This window comes from Suricata suricatta, chromosome 4 (assembly GCF_006229205.1).
Source record: "Suricata suricatta isolate VVHF042 chromosome 4, meerkat_22Aug2017_6uvM2_HiC, whole genome shotgun sequence".
Taxonomy (NCBI): domain Eukaryota; kingdom Metazoa; phylum Chordata; class Mammalia; order Carnivora; family Herpestidae; genus Suricata; species Suricata suricatta.
This window is the reverse complement of record NC_043703.1, coordinates 67,285,133-67,303,656: the sequence shown is the minus strand read 5'-3', so window position 1 is coordinate 67,303,656 and position 18,524 is coordinate 67,285,133. Positions and strand designations below refer to the sequence as shown.

The 18,524-nt window shown below is 33.0% G+C and overlaps 1 protein-coding gene across 9 annotated transcripts in view; it reads left to right on the top strand.

The window, feature by feature from the left end:
• The window catches only part of PDS5B (PDS5 cohesin associated factor B), a 184,282-nt gene that overhangs the window by 69,082 nt on the left and 96,676 nt on the right, over window positions 1-18,524 (top strand). For all 9 annotated transcript variants that reach the window (XM_029936869.1, XM_029936868.1, XM_029936870.1 and 6 more), the window contains 5 exons: window positions 208-334; window positions 5,891-5,971; window positions 9,132-9,272; window positions 11,000-11,115; window positions 13,989-14,083. In XM_029936869.1, coding sequence (XP_029792729.1) covers window positions 208-334; window positions 5,891-5,971; window positions 9,132-9,272; window positions 11,000-11,115; window positions 13,989-14,083 — 560 coding nt within the window. The remainder of the gene's footprint in view (window positions 1-207; window positions 335-5,890; window positions 5,972-9,131; window positions 9,273-10,999; window positions 11,116-13,988; window positions 14,084-18,524) is intronic.

Sequence of the window (18,524 nt, the reverse complement as noted above, 5' to 3'; positions counted from 1 at the left end):
TGTGAGGGAGGGAGAGAGAGAGAGAATCCCAAGCAGGCCCTCCACTATCTGCATTGTCAGTGTGGACCTCCATGTGAGGATCAAACTCATGAACAGTGAGATCATGACCTGAGCCTAAATCAGAAGTCCGATACTTAACTGACTGACCCACCCAGGCTCCCCTGAATACTCTATGCTTTAAATAAAAAAATCTATTTTGAATTTCAGCAATGGCCACAATCAGAAAGTTCATATGCACATGGTAGACCTCATGAGTTCTATTATTTGTGAAGGCGATACAGTATCTCAGGAGCTTTTGGATACAGTTTTGGTAAATCTGGTACCAGCCCATAAGGTAAGTAGCAACATATGCCAATATGTCTAAAGCCCGTTAATATTAAGGTCAAGAATTTGTGCTTATATTCCAAATATAATTTTTCCTGCTTTAACCTTAGTTTTGGAGAATCTGTTTTATTTATTAATATTAATAAATATTAGCATTTTAATATTTAGTAAAATATGGTACACTTATTAGTACCATCTACTCATTAAATAGGTGTAATTTATGTGATAAAATATCTGTAATAACTCTGTGTGATGTAGGATATGTTTCAAGGAGCAAGTTAATACTACTTAGATGCTATCATATAACATTATGTGTCAAGAAATGCTGAAACCAATTAGAGCCTTAGCTCTAAGACAGCAGTAGTTAGATGGAGTGGAGGGGTGAAATTAAAAGGGATGTCTCTACTAATTTCTGGACAAAGGATATGTTGATGACATTGTTTCTTACCTTAGTGATATTAATCAAGACTTGTGTTTGTGTGTCTTGTTCTTTGAAAATTACTAACTCTCCATTAAACAGTTGGAAATAATGGTTCTGTGAAAGGGATCAGAGAGAGAGTTAAAGAGAGGGGTCTGGAGTCACAAGTATAAAGATCTGTGCAAACCTAAGAACTTTCTGGCATGATATAATCTAATTTCACAAGTATTTGACATTCACACAAATATAGTGCTTCAATGAAGATGACTGCAAAATTTAATATTTCCAGATTCTTAATGAAAATAGTCCATTGATGCTGAAAGTTAAATACTGCAAAGAGGCTTAAACTTTCAAATAATACATTTATTAAGTAAAAATAATAAATACCCTTAAAAGATTTAAAGGTAACGTATGCTTCAAGGGACCAAAAGCATGAAAATAAGAGTTAAAAACATGATAGGTAGATATATGAAGGAAATTTTGGAAAAAGGTACAAATGAGAAATGGTCATTGAAATTAAGATCTTTATTGGGTTATGAAAGATTTTTAGAGAATTGGGAGATCAAGGGAATTACACAGATAAAGTGAGATAAAGTGAAAGATACTGAGACATGAAAAATAGAATTAAAAGACCAATATATTTTATAGTGATTTCAGAACACAAAGTAGAGAGTGGAGAAGAAATGTTTAAATAGAAATTTGCTTAAAATGTTCCAGAACTCATGAAAAGCATGGATTTAGAGTTTAGGTAGCAAAAGTCACAAACAGAATAAATTAAATAAAAATAAATCCCAGTCCAGGAACATCTTGGAGAAATTCTAGAACACCAAAACAGAAATAACCTATAAAGCACTCAAAGGGAAAAGGCATGACCCTTACCAGGGAATAAAGATTAATCTGATTGCGGACTTCTCAGTAACAAGGATAGATGACAGAAGGTAATGGGACTCTATTTTCAAAGTGCGAAGATAAAATAACTGTGCATGTATGTGTACGTGTGTGTAGTCATATATCTAATTCAAGTGTAGTTAAGACATTAAATATTCACTTGTCAATAGGTTCTTCCTGAAAGAACTATTTGAGAACTGTAGAATGATGGAAATTTAATTAAAAGAAGCAAGGAACAGGAAATAATGGTGAACAAAGAAGTGCTCCAAATAAGAACTAATACATTAAAAAAATAGTAGCAATGATAATGATTAAAGGGGTGTTAACAAAATAGTTCTGAACTACTGGATATGAATAACATTTACGATTAAATGGCTTAATGGAGAGTCAATGAATGATCTAATCCTAGTGGTGATGAGGAGTAGAGCAACTGATTAACACCAAACTTGAAGTGTACATATTAAAATTTTCAGGATTAGAGTAAAAGGAGGAATTACAATAAATGTAAATGGTCTAAATTTGCTACTTAAGGCAGACTGTCAGATTAGATTGAAAATAATCCAGCTGTTGGAGGGGCTTATCTGGGTGGCTCCGACAGTTAAGTTTCCGACTCTTAATTTGGACTTGGGTCATGATCTCATGGTCCGAGATGGAGCCCTGTGTTGGGCTCCACGCTGGTTGTGGAACCTGCTTAAGATTCTCTTTCTCTCTCTCTGCCCTTCCCCCACTGTCTCTCGTGCATGCTCCCTCTCACAAAATAATAATAATAATAATAATAATAATAATAATAATAATAATAATAATACAGTTGGTCAGGGAGATAAGAACAAAAGTATTGTCACAAAAAAGTCAAAAGCTTATAAAAGGATGGAAAAAAAGACTTGCCAGACATGTATTAACTGCAAAAAAACTGAAAAAACTTGTACTAATATTAGATGTAATAATCTTTACTGGATAAAGAAGGGATTTGTACAATGATAGAACATTTAGTTCTCAAGAAGATATTTAAACTTGTATGTATGTAGGCTCAAAATATATAAAGTATAAATTGAAAGAATTATAAGGAGAAAGAAACAAACCCAAAATTTGGTGGGCCATTTTAACAGTTTTCCCAACAATTATAAATTAATAGATCAAAAGTTTGTGAGAATTTTGAGAATTTGAAACAAAAACAAACTTAGAGCAACCATAATTAACACGTCGAAAGAATAAATCATAATGGTTGTGGTTTTGTATATCTCAGAACCACCCCCTCGCTGTGATCTGTTGAAAGTCAGCCCTTAGAACAAGGTTTGGAGAAAAAAAACAAGAAAGAAAACAAAAATAAAACAAAAACACAAAAATGAATAAATTATAATGGCAATTCTAAAATATTTAGAAATGATAATTATAATGATACATATTAAAACTTGTGAGATATGGCTTAAAATGTTTTTAAAATCTAATTTTATTAGCCAGGGTCCAATTCAGGAAGTTATAAAAATATCAGATTATACGGCATATACAAGGAAGAAAACAATGAAGCACAGAAATCAACGACATAGAAAATACACTGACATTTCACAAAAACTCAAAGCTGGCAGTTTGAAAAATATATTAAATAGGCAAATCCTTGTTAAGTTGAATCAGGAAAAAAAATAGTGTGGTATATAGTTTTAGAATGAAATAGGGAACAACGGATATTAAAAACCTCAAAAGACAGTTCTGTGAACAATATTTTACAGTAATATATTTGAAATTAGGTAAAAGAAATTCCTAGAAAATGTAATTTGGCAGAGAAAATTTTAACCTTTAACCAGGAAAAGAAATATCATTGTTTTTAAAAATTGTATTCATAAAATGAGCAAAAGCCATTCCTCCCAAATAACAGTAGCAACAATAATAAAAGCAACAGCAGCAGAACACAAAACAAGCACAAAAGAATGTAAATTGAACATCGAGAGATATCTCCTGATCATTCAAGTAGCATACAATTTTAATACCAAGCAAATTTTTCCAGATTATATTAAAGGAAGAAATGTTCCACAGTTCACTTTATGAATGGAATGTAATCTTCGTAGAGAAACTAGACAAAACCTAGCAAGTAAGAAGAATCATAGGCTAATTTAATCTAAAATTGTAATCACATCACTTAGGTTTAGTATAAAATAATAGCATTTGCAATAGTATAAGCTACTATGTAAAATGAGCAAATTGGCTTTATTTTAGGAATATAAGAATGGGTAAACATTAGAAAATGCTAGCACTAGACTAAGATATTTGTGTAAATTAACAGATCAAAGAAAAAAAATATCAGTAGATGTAGAAAAAGAGCATTTGATAAAATTCAGTGTAATTTATGATAAAACCTTTTAGCAAAGTGATAAGGGTATGACCCACAAGAGACTCAACAGTTGAGAAACTGAGGGTTGAGGGAAGGACGTAAATGGGAGATGGGCTAGGTGGGTGTATTAAGTAGGTCACTTGTTGTCTGGGTGTTGTATGTAAGTGATGAATCACTGAATTCTACTTCTGAAACCAATATTACACTATATGTTAACTAAAATATAAAAAATAAATTTAAAAAACTGATAAGGATATGTACGATACTGTATATACAGTGACATGCTGAAGAATTTTCTTTGAAGTTAGGAGCACTTCTACTCAGGAAAAAGGCAACGGTGCCATTTCCAATCTGCATTAATTAAATGTCTTTAGTTGGTGGAATAAAATGAAATAAAAGATAAAAGGATTAAAAAGAAACAACCTGAAATTATTTACAGATAATATGACTGCCTGTGTGGAAAACATAAAACAGTGTACAGATAACTTTCTAAAACAAATTAAGAAAATTCTGCAAGGTTGCGAGATATAAGATCAATAAAGCTGTTGGTATGATTTTATAAATTTGTAGCTTTAATAAAGACTTGAGCTGCTTAGAAATTTCACAAAAATGTGAATGATTATGCTGAAAATCATTATAATTGACTAAAAAGTATAGTTGACTGAAAAGAGGACTTAGGTATTTTGCATGATTTGTTATGGTTATGGGATGGGAAACTCATAATGATGCCAGTTTTATGCATACTAATGGATAATCCAGTCAAAATAGGAAGTTTGAGTGTATGTTGTATATGTGTGGGAGGGTGGGGGGTAATTTGACAAACTGATTCTAAAAGTCACATTGAAGGGCAAATGGCCCATAATAGCTAATCAGTTTTGAAGAATAGAGTGGGGACTGTTCTACCACCTAGTATTAAAACGCTGTTTCTGTATTCCTTTGACTATCATCAGGCAGTAATAGACAAAGGGACATATGGAAGTAATGGAGAGTTTACTACAAGTTCTAGTAACTTGAAAGTGTGGGTAGGGAATTAATGTACTGTTTATTTAATTATTGGTTTTAGGACAATTGAATATTCATATGGGAAATAATATTCAATTCTTTAATACCATACATAAAAGTAACAAGTAGAATAAAGATACAGTTTTGAAAACCAAATCTTTAAATTTTTATTTAAAAATAAACCTTAACATCTTAACCTCATTGTAGAAGAAAATTTCTTAAGAAAGATACAGTGAGCACAAGCCAAATAGGAAATATTGATAGATTTGGTTACATTAAGTTTAAAAACATGTCTATGCTCTAAGATACCGTAGACATTGTGAACAGACAAATATAGACTAAGATATGTTGTACATACAGTTGAAAAAGTTTTAGCGTGTAGAATTTTAGAGAAATTCTACAAATAAATCAGGACAAAATAGCCCGTTTGACAAATGGCAGAGATAGAATTTATAGAAAATTTCTTATATGCATAAGGAAGCATGTACAAGACATACAATTTAGTTTATGAATTGGAGAATGAGTAAATAAGCTGTAGTGTATTTAGGGTAGAGTACTAAACAGCATTTAGAAATGAAAGAAGTAATTCAATAGAACCACCAATACAGGTAAGTCTAAAATTTTGCTGAATATGAGTTTTAGGATATCTACAATGTATCTGTTTTCTGTAAGATGTTTAAACTATGTGGTAAACCTCATGCTGTGAATGAGATAGGAAGAGAATGTAATTTTTCTTTCTTGGAAGGGATCTTATGATCCAGTAGACTAGTTAGTCTAAAAAGAAGAAAAATGGCTTTGCCTTCTCTTTTCATTCAAATTGAGTCTTAGTTTTCTCATTCTTTTACTCAGAAGTAGCTTTTTGAATACAGGGAGTGGTGTTTTTTTCCCCATAATTAGAGATATATAATACAGGGGTTTTTTTTTATGTTTTTTAGAATTTAAACAAGCAAGCCTATGATTTGGCAAAGGCTTTACTGAAGAGGACAGCTCAAGCTATTGAACCATATATTACCAATGTAAGTCTTTCTTGTAACTGGTTGCCAGAAGGATTAGCCAAAACTTTAAAGATAGCTAGAAGCAAAATTTTGGCAAGTCATACTACGTAATTTTAAATTGCATGTTGTTTTAATCATTAAATAATAGATTTTCTTTCTCCTTATTTAAAATTATTCTTGGTTAATATTTTATGGACAGCTTCTGTCTTGTTTGTTCATTCATTTACTTCTTTCAAGTTGCCTAGAACTAGAACAGTTTTTATTTTGGTTAGCAAGATATACTGTTTGTTTCTAATGTTAGAAGTAGAGCTAAATGTTAGTTAGATAAAATATATGGAACTTCTCATTATTCAGGGGAATTAGAGCTTTTTGAGGATTAAATTGATTTGTACAAGAAGTAGATATAAACTAATATCAAGACCTTAAAGTTGAAAGCACATATTAATGGCAGCAATTTGGTAACAGTTGCTTATCTTGTTGTCCCTGGGGTAGATTTCAAATACATCTACCTTTTCTGAAAAAAGAGGAGGAACTGAGATGAAATGAGCTCTTTCAGTATCATCCCAAATCTGCTTGAACATCTTGTAGCTATTTGCCGAAGAAATGTATTTTAGCTAATAGATTATTGTACGTTTTATTTTCTTTCCTTAGTTCTCTTGAGCTACACAATTCTAGATACATTCTATGTGAATGGTGCCTCCTGGAACAAATCTAGAACACAGTGTTAATGTTGGCTTCAGGAAATGTGTAGCAGTTCTCTCTACTTACTTTCCATTTTCATTCACTTCTAAATATGTAAATGATATAAATCAGTCTTCTTGAAAAAAGTGAGAAAGTCATTTATAATCACTTAAGTATTTAATTTTCCTGAAGTTTATTGAAGGAGCATATTTCCCATAGTATATAAAAATTGAAGTCCATAAAATACATGATGAAAATGTGTTTCCAATAGTCATAAACTTTATAAAACAGTATCTTGGTAAATCTCAGTTTTTGCTTCTGGCTTATGGCCTTAAATAATTCTCAGCACATGATGCTTTGGAAAATGTATTTGATTTGTAAGGAAATCATTTTGGAGGGTGAATTATCACAGTCTGGACAATCAAATTGTATAATCTGTCTTAATAGCTCTAAATTGGCAGAGAATTCCAAATAATGATTTCTGCAGGTTTTGTCAGTCTTCGGTGTTGACTGGAGTAATTTGGTTGGATTGAGTGGGTCCCCCCCCCCCCCCCACATTATTGACCTGCTGGCATTTGGAGTCTTTAGATCCAGACTTTCTGTGATTAATTAGCCTTTCCTTTTCCTTTGATTCAAGTGCATCTGAAAGACTATCTCCATGGCCCATTAGATACACTAGGCGAGCTCCTCCTGGTGGTCATTTATTTAAATTGATATTGCCAAGCCAGATGTTTTTAGGGGAACACTTAATGGTTCTTTGGTGCCTTTTTCTGGTTCATTATACTATTGTCTCAACATATGTGTATGTCTGAAAATATTTGTAATTATAGCTAAAATAAAAAGGACCAGAGTAATACTTTTACCATTCTCAGGTAAATCAAGCAAGGTAAAAATAGTTCCCTATCACTAATACGTTCTATTAATTTTCTCTTCTTAGTAGTTCTTGCCTACAGAAGTAGCTGGCCTCTCCATACTTTCTTGTATCTTTATCAGAAGCTGGGGGAGCAGAGGCACAAGATTAGTAGAATGGTCTGAGCAGACTTCCAATTGTATGCTTATTCCCAATCCTTTTTCATTGTTTTTTCTCATTTTCTTGTTCCTTACTTTACTTGAGGGTTAGCTGGTGGGAATGCAAACTGGTGCGGCCACTCTGGAAAACAGTATGGAGCTTCCTCAAAAAATTAAAAATAGAACTACCCTACAGCATAGCAAATGCACTACTGGGTATTTATCCAAGGAATACAGTTGTGCTGTTTCAAAGGGGCACATGTACCCCAGTGTTTATAGCAGCACTGTCGACAGTATCCAAAGTATGGAAAGAGCCCAAATGCCCATCAATAGATGAATGGATGAAGCAGATGTGATGTGTGTGTGTGAGTGTATGTATATATACACAATGGAATATTACTCAGCAAAAAAAAGAAAAGAAAAAGAAATCTTGCCATTTGCAACTATGTGGATGGAACTAGAGTGTTAACTAAGCAAAACTACTATCACATGACTTTACTCATGAGGAATTTAAGATACAAAACAGATAAACATAAGGGAAGGGAAGCAAAAATGATATAAAAACAGGGAGGGGGACACAACATAAGAATCTCTTAAATACAGAGAACAGAGGGTTGCTGGAGGGGTTGTAGGAGGGGGAATGGGCTAAATGGATAAGGGGCATTAAGGAAAGACACTTGTTGGAATGAGCACTGGGTGTTTTATACATAGGCGTTGAATCACTGGAATCTACTTCTGAAATCATTGTTGTACTACATGCTAACTAACATGGGTGTAAATTAAAAAATAAAGTACAAAAAGGTTGTTTTGGAGCAGTTGGGTGGCTCAGTTGGTTAAGCGTCCGAATTTGGCTCAGGTCATGATCTCACGGTTCATGTGTTCAAGCCCTACATCAGGCTCTGTGCTGACAGCTCAAAGCCTGGAGCCTACTTTGGATTCTGTGTTTCTTTCTTTGCCCCTCTTCCACTTGCACTCTGTGTCTCTCTCAAAAATTTACAAACAAAAAAAGAGAGGTTGTTTTGCATTATAAATATAAAATTACTTATTTTAAAAATGGAATTGGCTCTTTCTGTGAAGATACAAGGCTTTTTCTTTAATGTTGTCTTCCATACATGCTAACGTGAACAAGATGTGATCTCTGGCTTTTAGAAATTTATCTAGTAGGGAAATTAAGATATGTACACAATTATAACTGTATTACAGGATAAAATATAGTAAGTTCCCTAGTGAAAAATAAAGTACATGTGGTAGGTAGAGTTTTGATTGACAAGCTAATTGATAAATTCGTACAAGTTATCGTACAAGGTGAATTTCATGTACAAAGTGAACTAGCCTGTAATTATTTCCTACCTACTGTAAGAAAATGTTTTGATAAGCCTAGTTTGATTTTGTATAAAATAATCATTAATTTAATTGAATAATAATAAGGATTTTAGAAAATTCATTTTGTTTATGCCATTTCTATTAATGATAATTTTTTTTTCCTCAAAAGTTTTTTAATCAGGTTCTGATGCTTGGGAAAACATCGATCAGCGATTTGTCAGAGCATGTCTTTGACTTAATTTTGGAGCTCTATAATATTGATAGTCATTTGCTGCTCTCAGTTTTACCCCAGCTTGAATTTAAATTAAAGGTAACTATTCTAAAAAGGATGTGGTCTATCAGCCAGATTAGCAAAGAGCATTATTTGTGGCTCTTTAATTCTTAGAATGTTTTAGCTGGATATTACAGATAGTGGTAGTATTTTACTGTTATTCATTACATGTTTGTACCTTACCTATTTGTTTATTTCCAGTGCCCAGTGTGATGCCTAGCAGATAGTGGCTACTTAATGACTTAGCAGGATAGTATTTTTCTTGAGAAAATTTCCAAATAAATTCTAGATTGTGACTCATTTTTGATATCATAGCTATATATAAGCTTGTTTTCAAGGCACAGTTTATAGTGGTTCCCAAGATCTTTTGATTAGGCAATAAAAAATAAGGTCTAGTATCCACATGTGAAATATTTTCCTTTTGTGCATATTATATTATGCTTATGTTGAAAACTCTATTACTTTTCTCATAGTTCTCTGGAATCTTTTGGTGGCATGTGGACCTCACCTTGACATTAAATTATGCCATCAAATTGAGTTCCATTTATAGATTTGAGGAATAGTCTTTATTCTCAAATTATTACAGGAAGATTAAATAAAGCTGGTTATAATTAATAATCTTTGGTGAAACCTGATGTACTATCCAGAAAAGTTTTTAAATGATTTCCATGTTATAGTTCTTTTTTCTAAAAATTTTTGTCTCTTTCAAAACAATAAAATAAACAGTTCATATGGGTAGTGTGACTACCCCACCAAACCAGCAAATGATTATTCTTGGTTTATTCCAGGGTGTATTTTTGGTATATTTCTCAAGTGAGCCTCTTGATTCACTTGCCTCCTGCTCGGTTTTTTTCCCCCATGTAGTTAGCAATTTTGATTAGGCAGAGTGCAGTCAAGTAAAGGATTATAATCCCTACCTTCAGCAAATTTAACATCTAAAAGAGGAAAAAAATGCAAATTTAATAAGAGGCCAGATATTATAAGTGTCCTAAAAGATGCAAACAACATACAATTGAAACAAAGGAAACAACTGCAGAAGCATCTAGAGGTAGGAAGGTGCTGGGTGAATTTGTGGAACACAAAGGATTATCATTGGATAGTAGCATAAAGTAAGTTTAAATCATCTCTGGCTGCACATTAGAATCTTCACTTGTGGAGCCTTAACAGCTGTCCAAGCATTAAATCAGACCAGTTGATCAGAATTGTTGGTAATAAAGCCCAGGCCATTAGTTTTGTTTTATTTTATTTTAGAGCTTTAAGGTTGTTTTTATGTGCCCCCAGGGTTGAAGAGTACTTATTAGAGGAAGAGTGAGAGGAATAATAGAGATAAGTTAGATCATTATTGTGGGAGCTCTTAATGCTAGGCTGAGGCGTTGGTTTAAAATTAAAAAAAAAAAGTGTACAGTGTCATCTGTAGCACCTTGAATAGCAAATAATTTTTCAAGGGTCTGCATAAGTTTTATGTGAGTTGGTTTTTGCATTTGATTTTAAATGGAAATAAGCCTCAATTGTAAGAGGGGCCTCTAATGTTTAATCAATCTTTGGATGTATTTTCATGTAAGGAGTATGTCTTTAATGAGATGATGAGATAGATCATTTAAGAGAACATTTAATTTTTTGAAAAGTTTATTGGGCATTTTTATGTATATGTTTTCACTTGGAGCTCATGAAAGTTTTTGTCAAATTGGGAGATGAGGAAAATCATGGGAAAATTGTCATGAATATATCTACCTGATAGTTTTAAAGCTGTTTGTGTTTTGTTTTAGAGCAATGATAATGAGGAACGCCTACAAGTTGTTAAACTACTGGCAAAAATGTTTGGGGCAAAGGATTCAGAATTGGCTTCTCAAAACAAACCACTCTGGCAGTGTTACTTGGGCAGGTATATGACTTTGGTGTCCTGCTTAAAAGTAATATATGTTTATATCTACTGAAATTATTTTAAAAACGCCCATGTATAATATTTTTCTGAAATATTAAAAATGAAAGGTTTTAATATTTTGAAATAATTTTTTAATATATGTTGAAATTTTTGAACGTTGGTCATGATTGGCCATATTTACAGTTGCCCTTTTTCTTTTCATCTTATTTTGCCCTTAGCAATTTTTGAAAGATGATACATTAATTTTTTTTAATTTTTTTAAAGATAATACATTTATAAAACTATCTCAAGGGGCACCTGGGTGGCTTGTCAGTTAAGCGTCCGACGTTGGCTCAGGTAATGGTCTCACAGTTTGTGAGTTCAAGCCCCACATCAGGCCTTGTGCTGACAGCTTAGAGCCTGGAGCCTGCTTCAGATTCTGTGTCTCCCATTCACTGCCCCTCCCCACTCCTCTCAAAAATAAATAAACGTTAAAAAAATTTAAAAAGCCATCTCAAAAGATATTATAATCATGAAATTAAAATGCATTATTATAATATAGCAGTGATTCTTTCCAACTGAAAATAAATCGTGAGACATTTGTAAAGACATGGATACCCATCCACAGAATGAATAAGTAAATGATATTCATGTTTTCCTTCCTAATCTCCTTTGTACATTTCTCATTTAAAGAAAATGATAACCTGGGTTCCATGTATGCTTTTAATTTCCACAAACCTGAAATTGGTTGCAAAATTTTGAGTGTTTAAAATTCCTCTTTTCTATGAGAAAAGTTCATTTCATTACATTTTTCTAAAAGTATCCCTGACCTTGAATATGTTAAAACCACTTCTGAAGTACCCTGACTGAAACCTACATTGGCCCTGAAGTTAAAGGAGAACGCATCCCTTCCCCAAATTTTTCTCATAACAAATAATGCAATTAAGTCATAAATAGGATTTTAAAAGTCTTGTTTTTGTTTTTGTATTAAAATATTTGCATGTTATAACCACTTTTCTTTCCCTCAATATAAGAACTGTCAATGATTATGATAAATTTAATTTCTTTAGGTCTTTTCTAATTTGTTAAATGAGGTAGAAGGTTTTTATAAATTCATGTTAAGTGCTTAAGTTCATAATGTGATTTCCTATCTCTTATGTAGGTCAATGGTATTTGACAAAGTACATTAAATGAATTTTAGGCCATTGTTTTTGAGTTTGACTTCTGCACTTCTCCCTCTTAAATAATAATGGAGAGTTCTTGGGCAGTAGAGCAAAATATTTTATGCGTTTAATTAAGTTATACCAGTCAACTTAAAGTCCATTTCATTTAATGTGGTAAAATAAAGATACAGTTTTTACTTATAGATTTAATATGTCTTTAAATCAGAACTTGGATTACCTAGACTTTGTGAATTTTTAGAAGAGGAAAAGATAATCTCAGTTAATATTTATATCACATTGTAATTTTTTTCTTTTACTTTTAATGACTTAAAACTGAAACTCACTGATTATTACTAAGTTAAAGGACCTAAAGTATATTTTAAAGAGGTCTTATATTTATTTATAATGGTTAAATGGTACATTTAGCTGAAAAATGATAAAGTGCATCAGAATGGAGTACTTAGATTCAAAACATTCTGGAAACTTTACATAAGATTATAGGCTAGATGTTAAAACTTTTTTGAGTGTACTTCATTGAGCATTTTTTTCCTAATAAGCTTTTATGAGTAATTTGGTGCTCATTTGAAGACCTCTTTTTTTCTCCTCTAAAATACTAAATTTGTTTCTTCTAGAATTGGATGATACAAGATTTGGAAACCTTTTAATAATACAGAATTAAGACATATGAAAGTACTGAATAGAAAATTCTTGCTTTGCTTTGATGTTCTTGTGGATATTTAACAAGATTTTTTTTAAAAAATCACTGTTTTGCAGTCCAGGGTGAACCAATGCATATGGGCTTTCAACATCAATAGTTTAGAGATAGGTAACTAGACATCATGTGCTTTATGAGGGAAGAACAGGATGCCGTCAATGAAATAGTCTTGCTAAAACAATGAATCTGGATATTATTGGTGTCTCGGCCTATCAGTTTATAAGATTTAGAAGAGGGGAACCTGTTAATTGAAATCAGAATAATATAACTTAGCAAAATCTAAACTCTGGAAGAACACTACACACACAATCAAAAACAGTTACTTCACCAAATAAATTACAAGGTAAAAAAAAAATGGAAGAGAAATGTAAGATTAAAAGATACTAAAATGATATGTCAATAAATGTTTTAATATTTTAGAGATATATACTAAAGTATTTACTTCTTCATATAAAAATTGACTTTGTTATTAGTGGAAATGTAATGTGATGGTCAACTGGAGAGGAATGATTTGGGCTCAATTTTTAGAGTCCTGTAAAATGATACGGGATTTAGTGCAAGATCTGCCACACTTTTTTTTTAAATGCTCTACATTTAAGAAGAAATACTTTGAAGAAAAGTTCTTTTCAAATGTCGTTTGGGATTTATATAATGTATCTGTGAACCATGTACATGTATATGCTTATTTATATAAACCAATCTATTTGAAAGTAAAATATTTATAGGAAAAATCTTGTCATTCTAAGTGTTGTGCTTGAGCCAAATGTGTATTGTTTATGCATGGTCCTTGAAAGTACATAGTTCAGGAGATTGAGCTAGTTTAATACAGACATTCCAAAGCATTCATAAATATATAGCATACCAAAACTTTATTGAAATAGTCTGACTTCCACTTGAATTATTCTACATAAATTGTTTTTTCTTTTAATTAGAGGAATAAATATAAATTGAATACAGATTAAACATATCTGTTTCCCTTATTTTAAAGATCATTCTGTGCCTTTATATTTTTTCAGGTTTAATGACATCCACGTACCAATCCGCCTGGAATGTGTGAAGTTTGCTAGTCATTGTCTCATGAACCATCCTGACTTAGCAAAGGACTTAACAGGTACTGTATACCCACAGCAGCCAATATTTCTATATGCTTGTTGGTGGGGAAAAAAATCAGTTTTATATATATATATATGGGGGAAATATCCTGCTTTTTAGTTATTGTGATTAATAAAGACTTTATTTAGTAAAGTCGCCTTTCACTTCATCGTTATGGAAATTACTCTCTGAAGCTAGAATTTTGACTCCTTGTGTCTACTTAGTCTTGAAGCACTTTTTATAAAAAGTCAGTTTTTTAGTTTAAGAACAATTTTAAAGATATTCTAGGCGTTTAGATTTGAACAGGTCATGACTTTTATGTTCTTTAGTATTCTTTAACATTTTGAGAACCTAGTTGAGAGTCATTATTTTGTAAGCTTATTTAACTATGCTCAGTGGAGGTAACTTTTCTGAAATCTATAATTATGAGGCATTTAGAACTTTGCATTTTTGTGTAATAAGAATATCATGTATGTGACTATTGCTCTTTTATAGAATTTTTTACAGTTTATTTATTTTGTGGGGGGAAGGGCACAGAGAGAGGGAGACAGAATCCCACACAGGCCCTGTGCTGTCAATGCAGAGCCCCAGTGTGGGGCTCAAACTCATGAACTGTGAGATCATGTTCTGAGCTGAGGTCCAACGCTTAATTGACTGAGCCACCCAGTGCCCCAATTTTTTAAATTAGGAAGTAGTTAAGAAAATACAGATGACTACAATAGCCACTAGGTCTTCTTGTTAGCATTTTGCTGTATTTGCTCATGAGACTTACAAGAAGAAAAGAAATTGTTGATATAGTTGAAATGCCTGTCATAAACTGTATTCTTCCTGTTTGCCGAGGGTAGCCTGCTCCACTAAATTTGGTCTGCATCCTGTTTGTTTGTTTTTCTGTCTGTGCCACATATGTGTTTATCTATAAATTATATACAGTATTGTTATGTGTGTTTTAAAAATCTTACTGAATTTGATGGGAGTTGAACTTACTTTATATTTTTTATTTTTCATGCTTCTTGTTTTGTTTTGTTTTTCTATTTCCCTCTTTTCTGCTTAATTGATTAATTTTCTTTATTCTCATTTTTCCTTTTCCCCTGTGGGCTTGAAGTTAACATTTTCTTTTGTGCTTTCATTGCGTAACTGATTAATGAAGTCTAAAGTTAGAACTCTCTAGCTTCTTTCTGAGAAAGAAACCTTGAAAGTTTTAAACTCTGCACATTCTCTTCCTATCTTTCACATTATCGTTATTATTTTCTCTTTTTAAAACTTTACTAACTTGTAGTACATTTTTAACTGATTTTTTAATGGTTTTTGCTTATGCTTGATTCTTATTACTACTTCATTCTGAATTTCTTTTGATAAAGAAAATGATAAAGTGTATTAGTTTGTAATATTTTTAACAATAATGTGTCAGAGTCATGCTTTCAGGGTTTGCTGAATTTCTACCAGTTAAATTTTAACAGCAAATATTTCTAATTTTCATCCTTTTTGGGGGAGATGCCTGCCTGGAACCCTCTATTTACCCACTCACATCTGAATTTGGACTGCTGCTCTTTGAGCTTCTGCTTTGTAGCATTGATCTTTAGATGATCCTTTCTTCCTCCCTTTTGTGTCTTCTCCCTCTTTTTGTCCTTTCTTTTCCTTTGCTTTCCCTTTCTTTTCCTTCCACCCCCCCCCTCCCCGTGTGTGTTTCTCCTTTCTTTTCCTTCTCTTTTTACCTGGATGTTTCTTTTACTGTAGCATTTTGCTTGTGTTACTGATACAAGATTCTGTGAGAATATTAATGATAGTATTTGGGGGAACTTTTTTCCCATAAAATGTTTGTTTTAGCTAATTTGTTGTTCCCACTTTTTATTTGCTTTTGTTTGTATTATCCGTGTTTAGAGGCTTTTCTCAAATGCTTGTCAATATGTGGCTCTCTGCTCATACTTAAGAGTGTGGGACTAAATAAAGAGCTATTTAGAAAGCCCTGAATGTATCAATGAAATTAAGTTGATTCTGAACTTAACTTTAGGGTGATCAGGTTGGGTTGTTTGTTGGAAAATCTTTAAATGCTTCCTCTTCAACTAGTCTGATTTCCCACTGAAGAGTATCCTATCAGAAATTGATAAGTCTAGTTGTTAGTGTCTTTGGGACTCCTGTATTATTACTTTATTCTTTCCTAGTATTGAGTGCTATTTTGTTGTATAAATACACAATATTTTTTTGTTTGATGGGGTTTTTTCGATTTGGGGCTATTAATACTGAAATTATTGTATTCTTACAAGTGTTTCTATGAATTTATGTTTTTATATCTCTTTAACTTCTTAAGAGTGAAGTTGCTGGTCATAGGGTAAATATGTGTTTAATTTTATAAGAAATTACTAACTTTTTCATATTAGCTCTCCTGTTTTCCACTTGCACTAATAAATGCTTGAGAGTTCCATTTTTTAAGTGTTTCTGTCAACATTTTGTGTCATCAGTCTTTGATTATAGTCCTTCTCATTGGTCTTGGTGTTTGTTGTGGTTTGAACTTGCATTCTCCTGATGACTAATGAGATTGAGCATCTTTTTATGGGCATATTAATATTTTCTTTTGTGAGGTGTCTATTTAAATTTAAAAATCTTCTTTTTAAAATTGGCTTGTTTTTCTTGTTGATTTGTGGTAGTTCTGTACATATTCTAGACTTTTTTTAAAGTAAAAAACTTAAGTATTTTTCTCATAGTCAGAATTTTTTTTTTCCTACTACCAGTTTATTATAAAAGGATACAAGAACAGTCAAATGGAAGAGATGCATAGGGCAAGGTACAGAGAGTGGTTGGTTGCCCTCTCTGGTCTTGTCATTCTCTCAGCACCTCCAAGTGTTCACCAAACTGGAAGCTCTCTGAACCCCTTTATTTAGGGTTTTGTTTTGTTTTGCTTTGCTTTTTATTCTCAAGGTAGCTAACACATAGTGTAGTCTTGGCTTCAGGAGTAGATCCCCGTGATTCACCACTTACACATAACACCCAGTGATCATCCCAACAAGTCCCCTCCTCAGTGCCCATCACCCATTTTCCACACCCCCAACTCCCCATCTCCTGCAACCCTCAGTTTGTTCTCTGTCCTTAGGACTCTCTTATAGTTTGCCTCCCTCTTTGTTTTATATTATTTTTGCTTTCCTTCTCTTATGTTCATCTGTTTTGTATCTTAAATTCCACTTGAGTGAAATCAAACAGTATTTGTCTTTCTCTGACTGACTTATTTTGCTTAGCATAATACACTCTAGCTGCTTTCAGAAGTCTCTCTTTATGTTTGTATTTTGCCAGTTTGTGATATTTGAAGTGTTGACCTGTTTTTCTTCATTTTGAAGGGAATTCTCTGTGCTTCTTGGACTTGGATGCCTGTTTCCTTCTGCAGATTAGGGAAGTTCTCATCTATAATTTGTTAAAATAAACTGTGTTTGCCCCTTTCTCTTCTTCTGGAACTCCTGTGACACAAATATTACTCCGTTTCAGTCATTTAGTTCTCTTACTCTCTTTTCATGGTCTAATAATTTCCTTTCCCTCTTTTTTTCAGCTTCATCCTTTTCTGTAATTTTATCTTCTGTTTCACCTATTCTCTCCTCTGCTTCTTCTATTCTCACTGTCCTTGTATCCAGTTTGTTTCACATCTCATTTATAGCATTTCTTAATACATCGTGACTATTTCTTAGGTCCTTGATCTCTGTAGCAGTAAAGCCTCTGCTGCCGTTTATGCTTTTTTTTTTTTCCAAGCCCAGCTATTAGTCTTATGACTCTAATTCTAATTTTTTTTTTCAGATATATTGTTTATATCTGTTTTGAGCAATTCTCTTGCTGGCTATCATTTCTTCCTGGATTTTCTTTTAGGAGAATTCTTCTGTTTTGTCATTTGGACTAGGTTTCTGTCTTTTATGTGTTTTAATAGCTTGTTTTGTGTCCTGCACCTGTGAGTACTACTATATTAAAAAGGGGTCATACACTGTCCAGGGCCTGGCACTTCAGAAAGTGATTTTGGAGTGTGTTGTGTGCTCTCTGTTGTTGCGTATTTAGTTGCTCGATCTCACTGGTCAGTTCTTTACAAAACTTCTCCTTGCTCCTAGAGGTAGATTGTTTGGACCTTCCAGGTGTGCCTTGATTTCTGCCTGGGACCGGTGGCTGTGCTGTTCTGGGGGAGAGGCCATCTGACTCAATCCATGTCAGTCCTGCTCCAATACATGAGCAGTTGCCAGGCATAGAGGAGAAGGTTTTTGGTGTTAAGTGGGTCCCACTTCCACTTGGAGCCACTGTCCTTTTCTCTAAAGTCCCACCATGTGTTGGTGATGAGGAAAAAAATGGTGATACACCAATCTTTCTTCCCTGGATCGGGTGTCTCATATCACACAGTTCAGGCAGAGTCGTGCTGCCGCTTGGCTTGCCCTGCTCTACAGCCTCCTGGGTGTTGGGCTGGGATTCAAAACTTAATGTCTTAAGGGGCCCTGCACTGC